Genomic DNA, 17,468 nt, shown 5'->3' on the forward strand with positions numbered 1-17,468 from the left:
AAGTAATTCTCTGAAACGAATTTTTGTAACACGAGTCGATTTTTTGTAGTTTTAAGATGATTTATAATCAAGATAGCGACTCACTTTTCTGTCAGTTATCTTGTCTCTACTGCTGTCACTTCACTTTTATTGTGCGCCAGATATGTAATAAAATGTAATAATGTACAGTATATTATAAAAATGCTAATTAATTTCCTTTTTGAGTTAGGCGGATTTTCGATGCATCCATCTTTTTCAGAGCTAAATTAACGAAACAATACTTATATCATCTTTTTTTAACACATTTTAAGTTTGTGTGGAAATTAATTACCTTAAAAATTGAACATGGAAATTGGATTTTTTATCTTCTGATAATTTGGCAGTTCTTCGTCAGTAGCGCACATCTTTAAGTAGTTGGAATATTGTTTAACATATTAACTTGATCATATTATGTTTTTGTAAACTTTAGTATTTTGTAACTTTTTACATTAAAGAGTATTTTGTAATTTTACGTGCTCTATGTAAAATCTGTATGTTCTAGTCACATTATCTTTGAATAAAAGTTGCGTTTTTAAAAATTATTTTTATTAAAAAAAATTAAAAAATCTCATTTCAGTTTTTCAATTATGTATTTTGTTGCAATAAAACAAAAATCAAAGCTCAGAGTTCAAAGCTAATTCTGATCAAGATTTCACACGGTTTTCCTTCATTGTTTAAAATAAATGCTTGTTCAGTTGTTTAGTCGTACGTGCAATATCATCGCTATGATTTCCTTTGTAGTCGAAAATGATGAATTGATGTAAATAAAATGTTTCTTTAAGTTTCAATTATTTTATTTATTTTGTTAAGGCAGAACAGTTAAAAGTGAAAAACGCCTCGAGTTCAAAGAGTTAAACGTTTACGTAGCACACGTGGACTAAGAACTATAAATGAATTGCAGTGTGGTATAGTAGAGAAAGTTTGAGTTCTCACAAGACTCTCTGAAAACGTTTGAGGTTAGGAAACATTGTTTCAGAAACGTGGAAGTATTAATCGATCGTAAAGAGTATAATTTATATAAAAATGGATTCGTTTAGTTCTTATAAACGAAAGTCCGATATTTTAAGTGACAATGACGATGACGGAGACAATTATAACTCCCCTGTTAAAAGTCCTGAATCTGATGATAGTTATCATTGTAGTAAAAGAAGAAAGGTTGATTTAAATAGTTTATTATTCGAGGAAGGTTATGAAGGAACAAAAGAAGATTTAGAAAAATTACCAAAAAGACAAAAAAAGAGACTCCTACGAAAATTAGTATGGCAAAGAAAAAAACCAATAAGAAGGTTGGTTATGATGTAGTCTTACTTTTTTCATTTATGTAACTGTACTAGTGTGTATTTAATTTATTAGAATGTTAAGAAATAAATAAAATCTTTACATAGAGTATATTTAAATTGAAGTGTAACTTTGTTTTTAAATTTTAATGCCAATGTTTGGGTCCAAATTTTCATTGTGCAAATTTTTCCTGTGTGTATCATAGTAGTAGATTAAGAATCAAGATAGCAACTTGCTTTTCTCAGCGAGTTATCCTGTTCCTACTGTTGTTACTTCACTTTTATTGTAGGCTGTAAATGTAATAAAACATACTGGTGTACAGTATAAAGCATCAGTATAATATAAAAACAATTGCTTACATTTAAAAACCTTTTATTGCTTACATGCATTTATGTTTCTTATATACCACCTACCACATTATCTTTAACAGCTAGTTTATAATGAAACCTTACATTTAAAAAATTTCCTTGACCTCTTATCAAAATAATTATCTTAATCTGATTTTGAATGTCATTTTTACTGACTATATTAAACACCATTTACTGGTTCTACAGTGGTAAATAATCATATTAAATAAAGTTTTCACTGGTTTTTGAGAATTGTGTAACTTTCAATTAAGAAATATCCATATATATCTTAAAATTCACTCGGATTGTAGGTAAAAGATTTTGTTAATACATTTATTTGTATTTTTTATTTTAATTACATAGAAAAATATAAAAAAGCAAGTTTTTCATTGGATATAAAATAGTTTATATAAATTACCAATTAAAAGAAATATTAAAATTTTATCATATTATTTTAGAATTAATTATTTAAAAATTTTAATTAGACATTCTGCAAGATATTTCTTATTCAAGTAAAGTGGATTTCTTAGTCTGTTTTTGATTTGTAAATTTTATGTAGTTTATTGTAGTTGTCTTATGCAGCTTATTAAAAATTCTACATCTATAGTAAACTGGATTTACTTGTATCCATTCATCTCATTATCCATTAGTATCATTAAAGTTGGTATTAATTTCAACCAGCTTCACTTGTATTTTGGTAAGGAAGATTATTTTTTTTTAATGCTTACCATATTTTTAGTTAAATACAAATTTGTGTAACGTATATTTTATATTGTAAACCATCAATCATTTTAAATTTCTTGAAAGAAATCCTTTGCCCCCTGTTAAAAATAATTTATATTACTTTTTTTTTGAAATAGTATTGAATATTTTATTAATCAGGTGGTTTGACCTAATTTACACTAAATCTAGATAATACCAATTTGTTCTGACATAAAATGGATAGAAAACATCTTAATGTAGTAGGTTTTTAAATGTCTAAAGAATGAAAAAATAAGTATAATCTTTCACATACTTTTGCAATGTCGGTTTAGTTATTATAGTGTGCTTATTTTTTAGCAAAGATAATTTTCTACGTATTTTTCTCAATAAACTATTTGTTCAAATCATTCTTTTGGCTAACCCCAAAACTAATATTATAAAATATTTAAACATTTTTTTTAAATATTACATTTTATATTGTTTTACTCTAAAAATGAATGTTTATGCATATCATAATTATATCCACATCTAGTATTTTTATATCGTTTTGCAAAGTAATTGCAATTTATGGCAAAAATAACAAATATCACTTTTTGATTTGTGGAAACTAAATAAAGTATCTGGTATGATTGAATATTTTGTTGTTAAACTTTGACTAGTTTTTTCTAAAACATATTTTTTGAATAACTGAATAAAGTGTTTATGTCAGTCAGGATTATCAAAATAGAACATTTTAGATTTATTTAAAGAATAATGACTGTTACTGTGAGGCAATGATTCTTCTAAATGTTGTTTAAAAAGATTCTAAATATTTTCTTCAATTTTATGGGAGCCTGTTTGTGTGTTTTCCTCTAGAATCTGTTAAAACTCTTATCTTTCTTTATTTTGTTTCTCTGATGACTCTTAGCTTGCTTTGAAAGAGATATGAAAAAACACAACAAACAGTATAAGACTGTTTATCATTGGATCATATTTCCAATTAAATTGTTATACTCATTGTTTACTGTTCGGTAATCTTCCTTTTGGTATGCATGATTTTAAGCAACCGACTATAAAATTATCTTGCACATTCTTGTCTCCAAATTACCAGAATACATTAAAAATATGTTTGTCACACACATTTATACAATCTTTTACAATTATTTTTACAGGATTTATTAACTTAATTTTTTTATATGGGTTGTGTTTGCCTGTAACCCAAATAAATAATTTATCGTGATCTTTTTTTATTTTAGTATCCTTTCGTTTCCATAAATTTTGTAACCTCGCTTTCCTAGAACATTTGTTATTTCTTGTAATTACCATGCTGTTATAAACTTAGTCTGTTTGGGAGAATTTGATATTTCATAATCATGTTTATTAATATTTTCCATTTTGTATATACACATACACAATAAAATAACAATATAAACATTTTTTAATCAAAAACTTCACGTTCACTAATCTACAATAATTATTTCCAACGAGTTTATACACTTAAGTCACACTGCACTGCTTTATGAAAGAAGGGCAATATTACATCTCATTACAAACAGGTATAACTTTGGAACGGAGAGAGATTTTTAAATGATCTTTTTTTCACCAGTAGCAGCAGTTAGATCTGTAGTTTAAAAACTTTTAATGAGAAAGGGCAATTTTACCATTTTTCAATTAACTTGAAGTTTATTAAACTTACAAAAGTGTAATGCGAGTAGGTTAAAAATTCCATTTTTAATTTAAAAGAAAAAATGCAGAATCAATAATGTAGTGTTTCTAGTTTAATATCCAATAGGGAAAAGAAAAGTTGTCTATGAAATATACTATTTAAAAACACTTTAATTTGTTTTAGAAATATTGAAAAAGAGAAAAAAAAATTAAAGGACCTTATTAACAGAATGAACGGGATACAAATTATTAGTAGGAAACAGAAAAAGAATAATTCAATGGCAAACAGTAATTGCAAGGTAACCCTAGTCATTGATTTATCTTTTGATGACTTGATGAGCGATAAGGTAAGTTAATTTTCTTTATAATGCAATTCTCATTTTTATTAGTTACTCTATTTTAGTCTGCTTATAGAATATACAAAGTGCTATCCAGTAATTCCTGAAATTGAAATGCGTTACTAAAAAAAAAATCGTACAGAATTGTGCCGCTTGAAGTCTCTTAGACTATAGTGTCTATTCCTGTCAGAAGCTGGTACACGTACATTTACAGAAGTCGGCAGAGGCATTCAGTTAATATACAATCAACATATGATGATTTATAGTGTACCACAATTTTTTTTTTTTACTATTTATTTTATTTATAATATACATATATGTATATATTTTTCTTTTTACAAAAAAAAGAAAATTTGTACTTGCTCATTTAATATTAAAATTGGCACTCAATGTTTTATTAGAGACATTTACTGAAATAATTCACAACAACCAAATAAAATAATTAAAAAAAAAAAATTTTGGCCAATAAAAGTGCCAGATGCAAACTGTAAAAAACTTCTTTCTGGTACAAATATAATCAGAAATTAGATGAACCTGTAATTTCCCTTTTCTTCATTTATGATAATTCCCAGATAAATAATTTTTGTTTCTAACATGTTTTTACTACTAAAACAGTTTGGTAAACATACAAAGAAAATTATCATAAATAATTATATGGTTGCAAAAGAGCATAGAAAAATTGCATATCACAATGATAGATTGACATATTCAGTCTAAGAAAGAACTTAATTTTAGATTTTGAGTAGAAGATTGCTATGAGATCAGTGACATGTGTTTTTTGAAACCTATAAGCCAGCTACCAAAATCTGATCCCGACTGCTACCTTTTTACTGTACACTGGTATCTCATCTGTTGTTACTCTTGAGAAACCGGTTTAAGTTTATCATTAATTATTATGAAAAGCTGCATTTGTCAACATTAAGCATTTTTATGAATTAATAATGTTTGTGGTGTTGTGCGACTGCAAAACATATGTATTTATATATGGTACCAAAATAATAGTTTCATTATTTACCAGTAGATTTTGATACAAGCAGTATAATTAATCTTATTTCAGTGATCAAGATAATAAAAGCTGATTCTTGAACTTAAAGATCTAATGATGTATTCTGTTGATTACTATATTAAGAAAAAAAGAAGAAAATCAAGCATGATTTCACCAATCCCAAAAATCAGAAACATCCTTCCAAAATCTAATAAAAATAAAGAAAAGAAACCACTCAAACCTGAAGGAGGATAAAAAGAAACACTGAAGTAAATAGAAAAAGAATTCAGTGAAACTTTTTAGGAAACGCACCCATAGGAATAAAGACAATGCAGAAATCGTAACCAAATATTTTAAAAAATTCCTAAATTGTAATGAACTGACAGAACTCATAAACTTCAATACCAATACCACCAGAAAACATCAATCCTCCCACAATAAAAGAAGTTTACCAAGCACTAAGTGAGATAAAGAATTAGCGAGAGATTAGACTTTTGTAGAGATATAGAAATATGCAGAAGATCAGCAAAAATTGCCCTTCATCAACAGTTTGTCAACATCTGGATCAAACAGATCATGAGTCTTAAGCTAATAATAGATAACAGAAAAAGAAACAGAGTCATTGTGATAATATTTGTAGATTTAAGAAATCCTATGACTGCATTCACAGAGAATCGCTACTAAAAATTCTAAGACACCTCGGACTACATTCCAAATTAAAAAAAACATGATAAGCTGACACTCACAAACACAAAGTCAAAGGTAAAATTCAGAGGTGATCTCTCTGAGCCATTTGAGATCAAAACAGGACTGCGCCGATGCGATATTATTCAACTGCGTTCTAGAAATGGTAATAAGAGAACGGCTCAAAAAATTACAGAATGCAGACGGATCAGAGAAATAAGAAAGGATAATTTTCAATAGAAAGGTCATGAAGATTGGAACATATGAAAAGGTACTGGGAGGACCATAAGGCTTAATCAGTCAAAAATACTTGGATAATGACTAACTAAAGTGATCCTGTATGGTCATCAAAGATAATAATAAAAAAATTGAAGAGAAACCTGTTGTGAAAGTACTCAACAGCTAGAAAAGCAAAGGAAAAAAACCTTTAAGGTTGCAATTTTTAAAAGTGTTGAATTAAAAATTAATATTATTATACGTGCCACATATTCAGGTTATTATCGTTCAGCGAGATCGCAGTTTATTTTTGTCAATGAAACTCTGTTGCAAGGTAAGTTGTTAACCCCATTCATTAGTTTTTCATTGATTTCAAAGGATGTGACTGAATGATAAGTGTAGTTTATAATTTTTTTATTTTTATTGACTGTTTACTGAAATGGAATATTTTAAGATTACACCGATAATCATTTTCTGCTTTATTGTAAAGTCTTGTTTCTTCATTTCCCTTTTGCGTATAATCCATGAATTCACAATAAGGTTCAGATCGGGTGAGTTTCCTGGCAAGTCTAACAAATGGATATTATTGTCACTTGAACATTTTCCCTCTTTTCAAGAATGTATTTTCGCTTTCTAAAAGAGACAGAACTCTGTTTTTAAAAAATCATATATTTTTCTGTATTTCATCATCATTTAAGTAAGAACATTACCGTTATTGGATGTTTCTCTGAATGAATGATATGTCTGTGAGAAACAGATTCTTCATGTGACTTTTGAACAAATTATGAACCTTTTAATTTTCCTAATGTAATGCGGTTTCAGAAAAAATCATATTCACCCGATCTTCAAAAGTATAATTTATATATGTCTTATTAGATGATGATTGTCTTTTTCTTCGTATTTTCTCTGTGGAGCTGCTTTTTCAGTGGAAATTTTGCTTTCCAACCGCATTCAAGTAACCATCGCCTAGTTAAATCATGAATTTCAACACTGAAGCCAGTTATTTCGTAAAGATTCCTAAAGATCATGATTTGAGTTCTGCGGGTTGACTTTATATAACTTAGCCGGCGAGAAATAATCTCTTAGTAGTCTTTCTTTTTTGCCCTACTCTTCCTTTCTTTGTCATTAAACAAAATAAATTTTTAGGAGGATGATAGAATCTACAGCTTTTAAATGCACCCCGCATAATGTTGCAATCTTATGTTGTGATATTAAAACATGTTAATGGAAAGTTAGGATTTAATTCTTTTTTTTGTGACATTTATCAAAAAAAATAAAATAAAATAATCGCAATAAAAATTACAGACTAAAAAAATTAAATAAATACAATTGTGATGTTTTTAAAACTTTATCAAATAATAGTTTTGTTTTTCTCCAGGATATGAATAAGTGTATGAAACAAATAAACCGATGTTATTGCGCCAATAGAAGTGTTAACAATCCTTTACAGTTCCACGTTACAAATTTAGATGGTGTTGCTAAAAAAGTTATTTCTAAAAATGATGGTTACAAAAATTGGGATGTAAGTAAATATATTACTAGTAATAACCTGTATTGTTGGTTTTAAAAAATATTTAAACTTTTTTACCGACCAAATTTGACACAGTCTTGCATTCACTGGTCAATTTAAAATCACAAACGCATCGGAATTCACATTTATGTGGAATTTAAACACAGTTTATCAGAAGGTAATGTTTTTTTGGTCGTTTAATAACTTGTTTTGAAAGTTAGATTCATAATTTTGAACTGGAATCCCAGTGTTGGAAAATCCCTGAGTTCACCCATCAGGAAAAAATTCAAAACCTATTCATTATTTGGTGAAGTGATGTTAACACTATTTTAGTAGTATAAGCCCAATTTATTGTGATTATTTGGAAGAAAAATATATAATAAACAGTGATTACTGTTGTGAAGTGCAAGAAAATAAAGTGAAACCTGCAATAAGCATGAAATGTGTTGGTTCTTTCTCAACAGGTACACTTCTGCACGATAACATCTTTCCCCATAGTGCTCAAAAAATATAGAAAGCTATTCAAAAGTCAGTTCATGAGATGTCAGTCAATCCTGTACCATCAGTTTTTTTTGTTGGTTCTCAGAGTTTTTACATGGTACCAATTTTGGCACCATGATGAGCGGTTCAAGAATACGATATAAGAATGGCTTAGATTCCAAGATAAAATCTCTTCTAGAATTCATAGAAAAATAAGTTCCTAATAATAGCCGGGGATTCTGTTGAAACATAGCATTTGTTTTATTGTCATTTAATAAATAATTTTTGTGTTAATGTCTTTTTAATTATTGAATGACTACAAATAACAAATAAAAAAATGAATTCTTCTTTTTCTTATTTTTTTTATGCCCTTTATGCTGGAAAATTCCCGTGTAAATTTTTAATTAATAATTTTAGTTATTCATCGCATTTAAAGTTTGCTAATGATTAGTTTTTTTTAACATTTTTAAAATGCTTAACTTGACCGGATTTTGAATTCATTCTTTCACTTAAAAGTCAGAGGCTACTACCCTTCCTCAGGTTGGTTTAATGTAAAATCTAAAACAAATTACATAAAAATTAAGTCTGTGAAAGTCTGAAATGCTACTGAAAATGTTAAAAAGAAAGTTGTAAGCAAGTTAGTAAAAAGTAAGTTGTTAACAACATTTTATAATAAAATTTGGTTCAGTTTGTCGTTAATGTTTATATTCTTAATTGAAAAATGTTAATGGTACAAAATTGTGTAGTCTTTTTCACTTTGGGTTACTTATGCTGTGATCTGAGAACTCTTATAAATACAAGAAGTATCCAAAAATAAACAGAATTTGTATCCGGTGTGCAGTCTAGATGTAGTTATGAATTCTGCCACTAGATGTAGCAAGCTTATAGTATTCTGAGAGTCTGCCTTTTGGCATCGACATGTTGTTTGTTATACATTCCAAGTTTGCTTTTCTTGTTGCTTGTTAAGGTGTTCTGTGATTTTTACGATGGACGATCATAAAGATCAGAGAGTCTGCTTTAAATTTTCCTCTTCCAGGAGGAAGTGACTGCTGAAACATTGGTGATACTTCAAAATGTTTTTAAAGAGAAAGCTTTTGTATAAAACATAGGCCTATAAGTGGTTTATGCCATTTGATGAAATATGCCATTTGAAGACTGACCAAGATCTGGGCGACCTTGAACAATTAGAAATTATAATAATTTTGAAAAAGTTTGTAATGCAATTTACGAAGATTATCATTGGACTGTTGAAGAGATTCTATTGTATATTTGGAGCTCTTGCCGATGGATTTTAACATAAAACACATTGCTGCAAAATTTGTGTCCTGGCTGTTCAGTGAAGATCAGAAAACCAGTTGTGTTGATTTGAAGGACTAACCTTGAAGTAATTCATACTATCTTTCTAAAGTTGTGGCAGGTCTTGTCAACTTTTAGCACCAACTGTGTCAGCATAAGTTGGTACTACGGTTACAACTGGGAAATAAAAGAGCAATCAGTTCAATTGTAAATGAATAGTTAATTGAAAAAAAAATAGTCTTCATAGTTTACTCAGACTATTCCACTAAAAAATTAAACTTTTTCTGTAAAAATTCAAAACCATAAAATAAAAGAAGTTCAGTATATAAGATACCTTGGAATAACTATAGATTTGCATTTAAAATAGAATGAATGTATAGAAAACTTAACCGAGAAGACATATTCATTTTTGCAATACTCGGACACTGCTTTTCTTGTAGTACAGACTATTTAATTGTGTAGCAAGGTATGGTGTAATAGCTTGCGGAGCCGGTGTATGATAATGCATTAGACTTGCTATCTAAATTTTCCTAACAAAATTTTGAAAAAATAACAAATAATGGAAGGAATACTATTGAAGAATCTGTTTCAATAAAGCAAACCTATACTGAAAATGCGCGTTAATATTTCACTGTGAAAAACTAAAAAATAAATTTCTGACATCAAATAGTACCAGTAAAAAACAAATCTCTGAACTTGCTTAATATTAGATTGAAGATTGGGGAAAAAATCATGTAGTGTTGTTACACTAAATTTTAATAGACAAATTACATTACATTACTTACACAGTATTTTCAGTCAAATCTGCATTACTGAAGAATAAGATAAAAAATTGGATTAATTGTAATAAATCAATAACGATACATTTTAAGTAAATAATGAAAAAACAAAGTACTTAGTAATTAGAAAATACGATTTTTATTTCATTTGCTTGTATGGCCTCATTGGACCACCTTAGTCAATCTTTGTTTGGTCATTTTTTTGAAGAGCTCACTGTTTTGCTCTTTAGAATTTCCCATTCATTCTCATCTTTCAGAGTTATATCCAGTTCCTCCATATCCTCTTATTTCTTTAATCCACCCCACCCTTTGCTTCTGATTCCAAAGTCTGAAATTCTTCTTGTTAATCTGGTTTTTGTTGTTCTCATGAAAGTCTTAACTCACAGAAGAACTGACTGCTTCTATTTATAGAGGCATTAAAGTTACATTTGAGTACCTGAATAAATTGAAAATCAAGCTGATAGTAATCACAGAGTTCACTAAAAAAGCACAAGTTCGATCAAATGTGAAGACAGCATTGAAATGCTTTTTTGATATGAACAGGATTATTCTTGGAGAATTTTGTTTTTCTGGATAAGTGGTGAATCAGCATTTTTACCTTGACATGCTGCAAAAATTACATGGAGTGTGCAACAAATGCCCAGCAATATGAAACCTAGAGAGAGGCTAGGTTTCTGTACTGTGACAATGCAATGCTGCCCTCTATGTCAAAACAGTTTTTTATTGAAAAATAAAATCGCCATTGTCATTCACAATCCCTACTAGCCCAATCTTGCTCTGTGTGGTCTTTTTCTTGTTCCCATTTATAAAAAAAGAACTCAAAGGAAAGTTTCTAGCGATGGGAAAACCATCGGAACAAGTGCATTCACTCATACGTTCATGAGTGTAAATTACACCATCTCTATCAGATTGAGAAGTTTCTGAACTATCCTTGTACTCTGAAATATTAATTTTTTTTTTAGTAATGATAAAATTGGTTTAATATTATTTTTGAAAATTAATTTTCAGGTAAATTTTCATGAAGATAGTTATTTAAATGTGTTTAATAAAGAAGACTTAGTATATTTAACAAGCGATTCTGATAATGTTATTGGAGAATTAGACGCGACAAAAGTGTATATTATTGGTGGAATAGTTGATCATAATTCTCATAAGGTTTGTATAACTTTATTGTCCTACAAAATTTGATTAGAGCGTAATTAATACCTTTTCTTTTAACTTTTTTAAATTATTGAAAGGGTTAGTATCACCAAAATTAAAAAAAAATGAATGTTCCAAAACAGTTTTATCTGAAATAGATATTTATTTTTTTTTGATAAATACAGAGTCATAAATGGCTATTAATTATGTAAAATTTTACAAATGACAGCAATAACAAAGAAAAGAAATATCAGTAATGACTGTAAAGGGACGTTAATGTAATAGTAAAGAATCATTCAGAATATAAAATTATAATCAAAAACTTACAAAATTAAAAAAAAATATATAAAACAATAAAAAATGTATTAAAATTTTTTTTTAAAAACCACTTTTAAATTAAATGTACTAAAAAGTAGAAAATAATTAGGACAGTATCTCAAAATGGATTTGACAACAAGCTTTGATGGTGAGATGTAAGATTATGTGAAATTCATAACTTCAAATTAAAAATTTGGGGTCATAACACCCCACTATTTAGTCCATTTATCACGCGTATGAAAAAATTGTCAAAAACATAATAAAAAAACATGGTATTTAAGGTACCAAATGATTTAAAGATGAAAAATTTAACGGGTCGAATTTCTATCTGCAAATCATTTCTAAAATAGAACAAAATCATATCATTTTCTAAAATGACTCATTACAGGCAGTGAAAAATGGATCGCTAGACAATGTACAAAAAGATTGTGACCGAAACGATGGCAAAGCCAGGATTGACCCCAAGAAAGTGATGTGTGCCAGTGGCGGGAACAGAAAGGAATTGTTCACTACGAGTTGCTGCTGCCCGATTAAATTATTGATTTTTATTGTTCGATATAAACCGACCAGAATCGATCTTTAGGAAAGATATCTTTCTTCATGACAGTGACAGACCTCACACATTTTTGATGATCCATCAAAAATTAAGAGGGCAAAGCCAAGAAGTTTTGATTCATCCACCATGTAACCTTGACCTTGCACCATCAGTCCATCATGACGTCTCTCAAGTGTTGAAACCCTCATGCAGTCTGTGAGACCATGAGGTCTCACAGACTGGGTATCATAGGGTACCCATATTGATAAGTGTATGATATTCTCACATGGGTATCATAGGCCTAAAGAGGTTCATGAAAATGGGTCGAATGTGGTCGCTACCGTCATGAGGTCCTCTTGATGTTGATTTCAAAAGAGGTCTGTGAAAATAACTTATCACAGTTTTTGTCCAGAAAACACAAAGTTCTACAGCGACAGGATTTTTGATTTTATCTCAAAAATGGTAAAAAAGTAGTTAATCATTCAGAGCAGCTTACATTTGGTTTAATAAACCATTTAAAATATTAAAAAAATTTATTTTATTTTTGCATTAAAATACAAAGAAAATTCCTCTGCAACCCTTTACTTTATTAAGCGTTAATGAAATAAGTGAATATTATTATAATTTTTTTGTTTACATTATTTTTCATGTTTTCCTTTTCTAAATAAAACTTACATTATTGAATATCGAAGTAGAAATTTCATTATCGAACAACTTTAGGATTAAGGTTTAAAATTTTAAAATCATTTTTGTTTTCTAACATAAGAATATTAGATGATTATCTCATCCCTGAAATTTAGTTTGCGGAAGGGGTTTAAGGTTCATGTTATGTTTATCTTTCTTGAGGTAAATTTTTATCTTATCCTCGATATAAAGGAGATATGCAACCTGACTTGGAGGTTTTAATGATTTAGATGTTAAGCTAAATTTAATCGATTACCAAAAAGTGATTTTAATATACTATATTAGTCCTTAGGATCTACTGATGATAGTTGTTTAAAAGTCGAAATAACTTTATAGTTTCAGATTGTATAAACGTTTTGAAAGTAGTTTTTGAATTGTTTTAATTTTTTTTTTTTAAATATAATTCATGAATATCTTAGATTAATTATTATAGTGCATGTAAAATCTAAAAACAGGTCCTCTCTACAAGCTGTCTCTACTTGCCTCCTCTATCTTACCCTTATAACATGTCATGCGGAACCTTGCTACTGGTTGCTACAACAGTAAGACCTTCAAATGATATCGCTTTTGTTTGTTATTATTTTTATTTATTTTTTTCTTGTTTATTCTACCTTATTAATTTATTTTTGCTGTTTAATTATTATTTATGTCATGTGTTATTTATTTATTCTATTGTATTAATTTATCTATTTGAGCTACTGTATAATTACTTTGTATGAAATAATTTTATGTTTTACATTTATAAAATATAGTATGAATTAATGTTTTAATTACATTAATTTTACATTTATTATAGTGTGACTGTAATATCTTCTTAGTATTCATAGTTTTTTATTTATAATAAATTTAATAATGATATTACTTTTACTCGCATTTCTTTAAGTTTTTTTTGTACAATTTAATGTTTTTATTTTGTAATTTTGTAGCCTTACAAAGCTCAAAAGAATATTAGTTATCTGTGCGTACGTGCCGTTTAGAAATAATTTTTGTAAATAACTACGCCAAATCAAAGAAAATCATAGCATTATAGCCTATAATAAATAAAAATCGTTTCATGTACTTTTGTATTAAGTCATTGTTTCCATTTATTTATAGCAAAACCTTACTTTAACATAATTGAAAAAAAAAACATACTGTCAAGAAATAAATAAATTACTTCATATACATTTTGAACAAAATATTAGGCGTAAATAATTTTATTTGTAATAACAAATTGCCAGAACACATTTCGTTACCATAATAGTAATGTCATAATCTGATACGGTGCAAGTTATTGCAAATTAATCGATCTGACTTTTGGAATACACTTAGTTTGGCTGCTGGTGTAATGTTAGTCGCTGAGTAATGTTAAGAGCAGTAGAGGGGATGCCACAATACACTACTGATCCGCCTTCACATATTACATACACTGTAATAACATTATTATTATATTCTCTTGCTTTACCTTAATATATTTTTATAAGACATTTAACAAAAAAAAAAAAAAAAATAGTGAAAATGCTTTAAACTTTATATAAAATTTAGAGGCGATTCATTGATTTTTACTTCCTTGTACAAAGTTGATGAAGTACTGTGATCACAAAAAATTTTGGTTTTCAGATTTCAACGAAAATATCCATTGTGACCGTCCCTGAATCCTGTTGACTAGTTTCACCGTGATGTCTGTACTTACGTACATATGTACGTACTCGCACAACTCAAAAACGATTAGCTGTAGGATGTTGAAATTTTGGATTTAGGTCTGTTGTAATATCTTGTTGTTGGTGATAAACCGTTTGAATTGTATCATATCACGGATCATACAGAAAAGTCGAACATTCATATCTAGTTTTGATCTGCTTCTATGATTTCAAAATATTTAGGATCTTTGGTTGTAAACAATCACTGTGTGATAAGTAATAAAAGAATATTAGAATTTGGAAGATTAATCACAAATTAGTAGTCAAACTGTTGTAAATTATATGTTTTAAAAACAATTTTGTTATATAAATATGTTAAAAGTTTTTATTCTATTGTTTTTTCTATTTCAAATAAATAAATATTCTTTATTCGTTGCAGAATCTTTGTTACCGAATTGCTTGTGATCAAGGTATAGCACATGGTCGTTTACCATTAGAAAAATATCTTGAAATGAAAACAAGGCGTGTTCTTGCTATAAATCATGGTATGTATTAATAATGGTTATTTAATTAATAATTTACTATTTTTATCCCGATAAACTACTGTCCATATTCCACGAGGTATATCAGAATTATAAAATTAAAAAAATATTTATTTTCTACAAAATTATTTCAAATTTACTCGATTTCTTCTAATTACCAGAAATCTTATTATACTAAAATCATCTAAAGTATGTTAATCACAAAAACATATTTTACTTTAAGATGAGGAAAGGTATTCGTATTTGAAATTCAGTGAATTATATAAAAGGCTTCTTTGTTTCTCCCTTTAGCCTCCACAACCACTGTAAGAATACATTAATCTTATCCGAGGGAAGGTTTTAAGGTGTAGGTCAAGGCCCTAGCCCCTCCCTTGGAGGGTATCGAGCTTCTATGTCAAGAACGAGGAAAACGTTGGAGGAAACAGAGCTTTTTACATTTTAATTGTTATTTATCAGCCTTGCAACCATGAGGATAAAAAACAGCAGGATCCAGGAAGCGCAGCTGCTCTACTGGATGCAAATCATAACAGATTTTGATGAAACTCGGAAGGGTGATGTGAATAGAGCCTATTGTGAATAGATTTTCAAGGTAATCTGTTCCCTGCAACCAGATTTACAGCTAAAAGATGGGGTTTTTGAGTACATATTCAGCTTTTTTCATTCTACCGATTGCAGTCTTTTTCCGATTTTGATGAAACTTGGTAGGATGATTTAAAGTAGAAATACCTAGTAGAAATACCACCCTTTTGATTTTCACAGTTCAAAGGAACTAGAGGCAAAAAACTGGATTTTTGGGTACGTTTTCAAGGTTAACTAAAACAGAAATCCACCCTTTTGACGCATTTACTGTGTCAGAATTTTTTTCTTTTGTAAAGTATCCAAAGTAATAAATAAAAGATTTATTTTTTATCTAGAAAGAGGGGAACGTAAATTGGAAATTGTTTCAAGCGAAGTAATAGCCGAGTATCGTGCTAATAATCAGTCATGTAAATTATTATATTATTTATCTAGGTATATTCATTCAAGTTTTGTGAAAACAGATTAAATCTTACTAAAACAGAAAAGGATTATAAAGATAATTAATAGAAATCAAATGCAAGTTAACAAAGTTCTTTTGGTTCACAAAGTTTTCTATTCTATACAACAATATCAATCTTAACTGATTGTAACCGAAATTAAATGGCAACATGACCTGTATTCACAAGTCTGCATACAAATTTTTATGAAAATCAGTAAATCCATTCTAAAAATCAAAAGATTAGATTTATTAACCCCCATACTTGAATGAAATCTGCCTGATACATAATCAAAGTGACATACTGATGAAGTGGAATCATTTAATTAGTACAAGAACATGTCTGAATCCATAAGTGATAAAAAATAATTTTTTCTCCCCACTCCTGTATTGGGGGTATGAATAAGATCAAACATCATCAGAATGTATTGGAGCATTAAGCAGGATTAAGTACCAAGGAGGATTAAATTATATGAAAAAATTTACATACTCTAAGTAAAATGTTAAGATATGAGACAGACTAAAAGAATCGAATTCCCTTTTTGACCTATATCTTGTCAAATTTCATCCAAACCGGTCAATACAGTTTATAGATATCAACCAAAAAACAGGCAAACATATTTACATAAATCCTTGTGGAAAATTTTAGTTGTAAAATATATATTTTGGTTAGAGAGATCATGAAACTTTGAGATTTGTAAATAGTATACTGCATATCCATACAGTATAATCATATAGCTGGAAAGTAAATAATCAATTAACGATCTATTTTTTGTTTTATTTAAATATATAATTTTTTATTAAATTTAATAATCTTTTTTATCAATTGTGTGTTTTCTTTTCTTTTTTTTCTTTTTTTTTCAGTGTTTGAAATAATGTTATTTGTGGCTGGAGGTATGTCATGGAAAGAGGCATTTTTAAAAGTTATACCTCTACGAAAAGGTGCTTTACCAAAACCATGTGATATTAATTCAGACGATAAAAAAGAACAAAAAAAAAAATAACTTTTTTATTGTAAATACGTATAAATTAAAAGTTTAATTGTATTCTTGGAGTAATTGTTAATAAAATTGTATCTATTAAAAACGTATTGTATCTTTTCCTTTTATTTTTTAAGAATTGTTTACAGTCAGTCTAATTTAAATGTGCATAATAATTGCCATAATAGAATTATAGCAACAATTATTTATTATTAAAGAAGTATCGATTTAAACATGAGGAAATATTGTAAAATATCTGCTTTGGAAAGACATATACTAATACATTTAGGTCAGGGAAAAAGTTTCTTCGTGTTCTCCCAGTAGATGACTTTTAGAATCTCATAACAGCGGTAATATT

General features: G+C 28.3%; 1 protein-coding gene across 2 annotated transcripts; it reads left to right on the forward strand.

Moving 5' to 3' along the window:
• Nucleotides 1-666: 666 nt before the first annotated feature.
• Nucleotides 667-17,218, forward strand: LOC142333733 (tRNA methyltransferase 10 homolog A). Of its 2 annotated transcripts, XM_075381181.1 has the most exons (6): nt 671-1,304; nt 4,174-4,336; nt 7,591-7,734; nt 11,286-11,432; nt 15,013-15,118; nt 16,995-17,218. In XM_075381181.1, exons 1-6 carry the CDS (start codon nt 1,042-1,044, stop codon nt 17,132-17,134), a joined length of 963 nt encoding a protein of 320 aa, XP_075237296.1. In that variant the 5' UTR covers nt 671-1,041; the 3' UTR covers nt 17,135-17,218. The 2 variants fall into 2 exon arrangements, with proteins under 2 accessions (XP_075237298.1, XP_075237296.1); XM_075381183.1 differs by lacking the exon at nt 11,286-11,432 and having other exon boundaries at nt 667-1,304.
• The last annotated feature ends 250 nt before the right edge of the window (nt 17,219-17,468 follow it).

The sequence above is a fragment of the Lycorma delicatula genome, chromosome 13 (genome assembly GCF_047948215.1).
Source record: "Lycorma delicatula isolate Av1 chromosome 13, ASM4794821v1, whole genome shotgun sequence".
Taxonomy (NCBI): domain Eukaryota; kingdom Metazoa; phylum Arthropoda; class Insecta; order Hemiptera; family Fulgoridae; genus Lycorma; species Lycorma delicatula.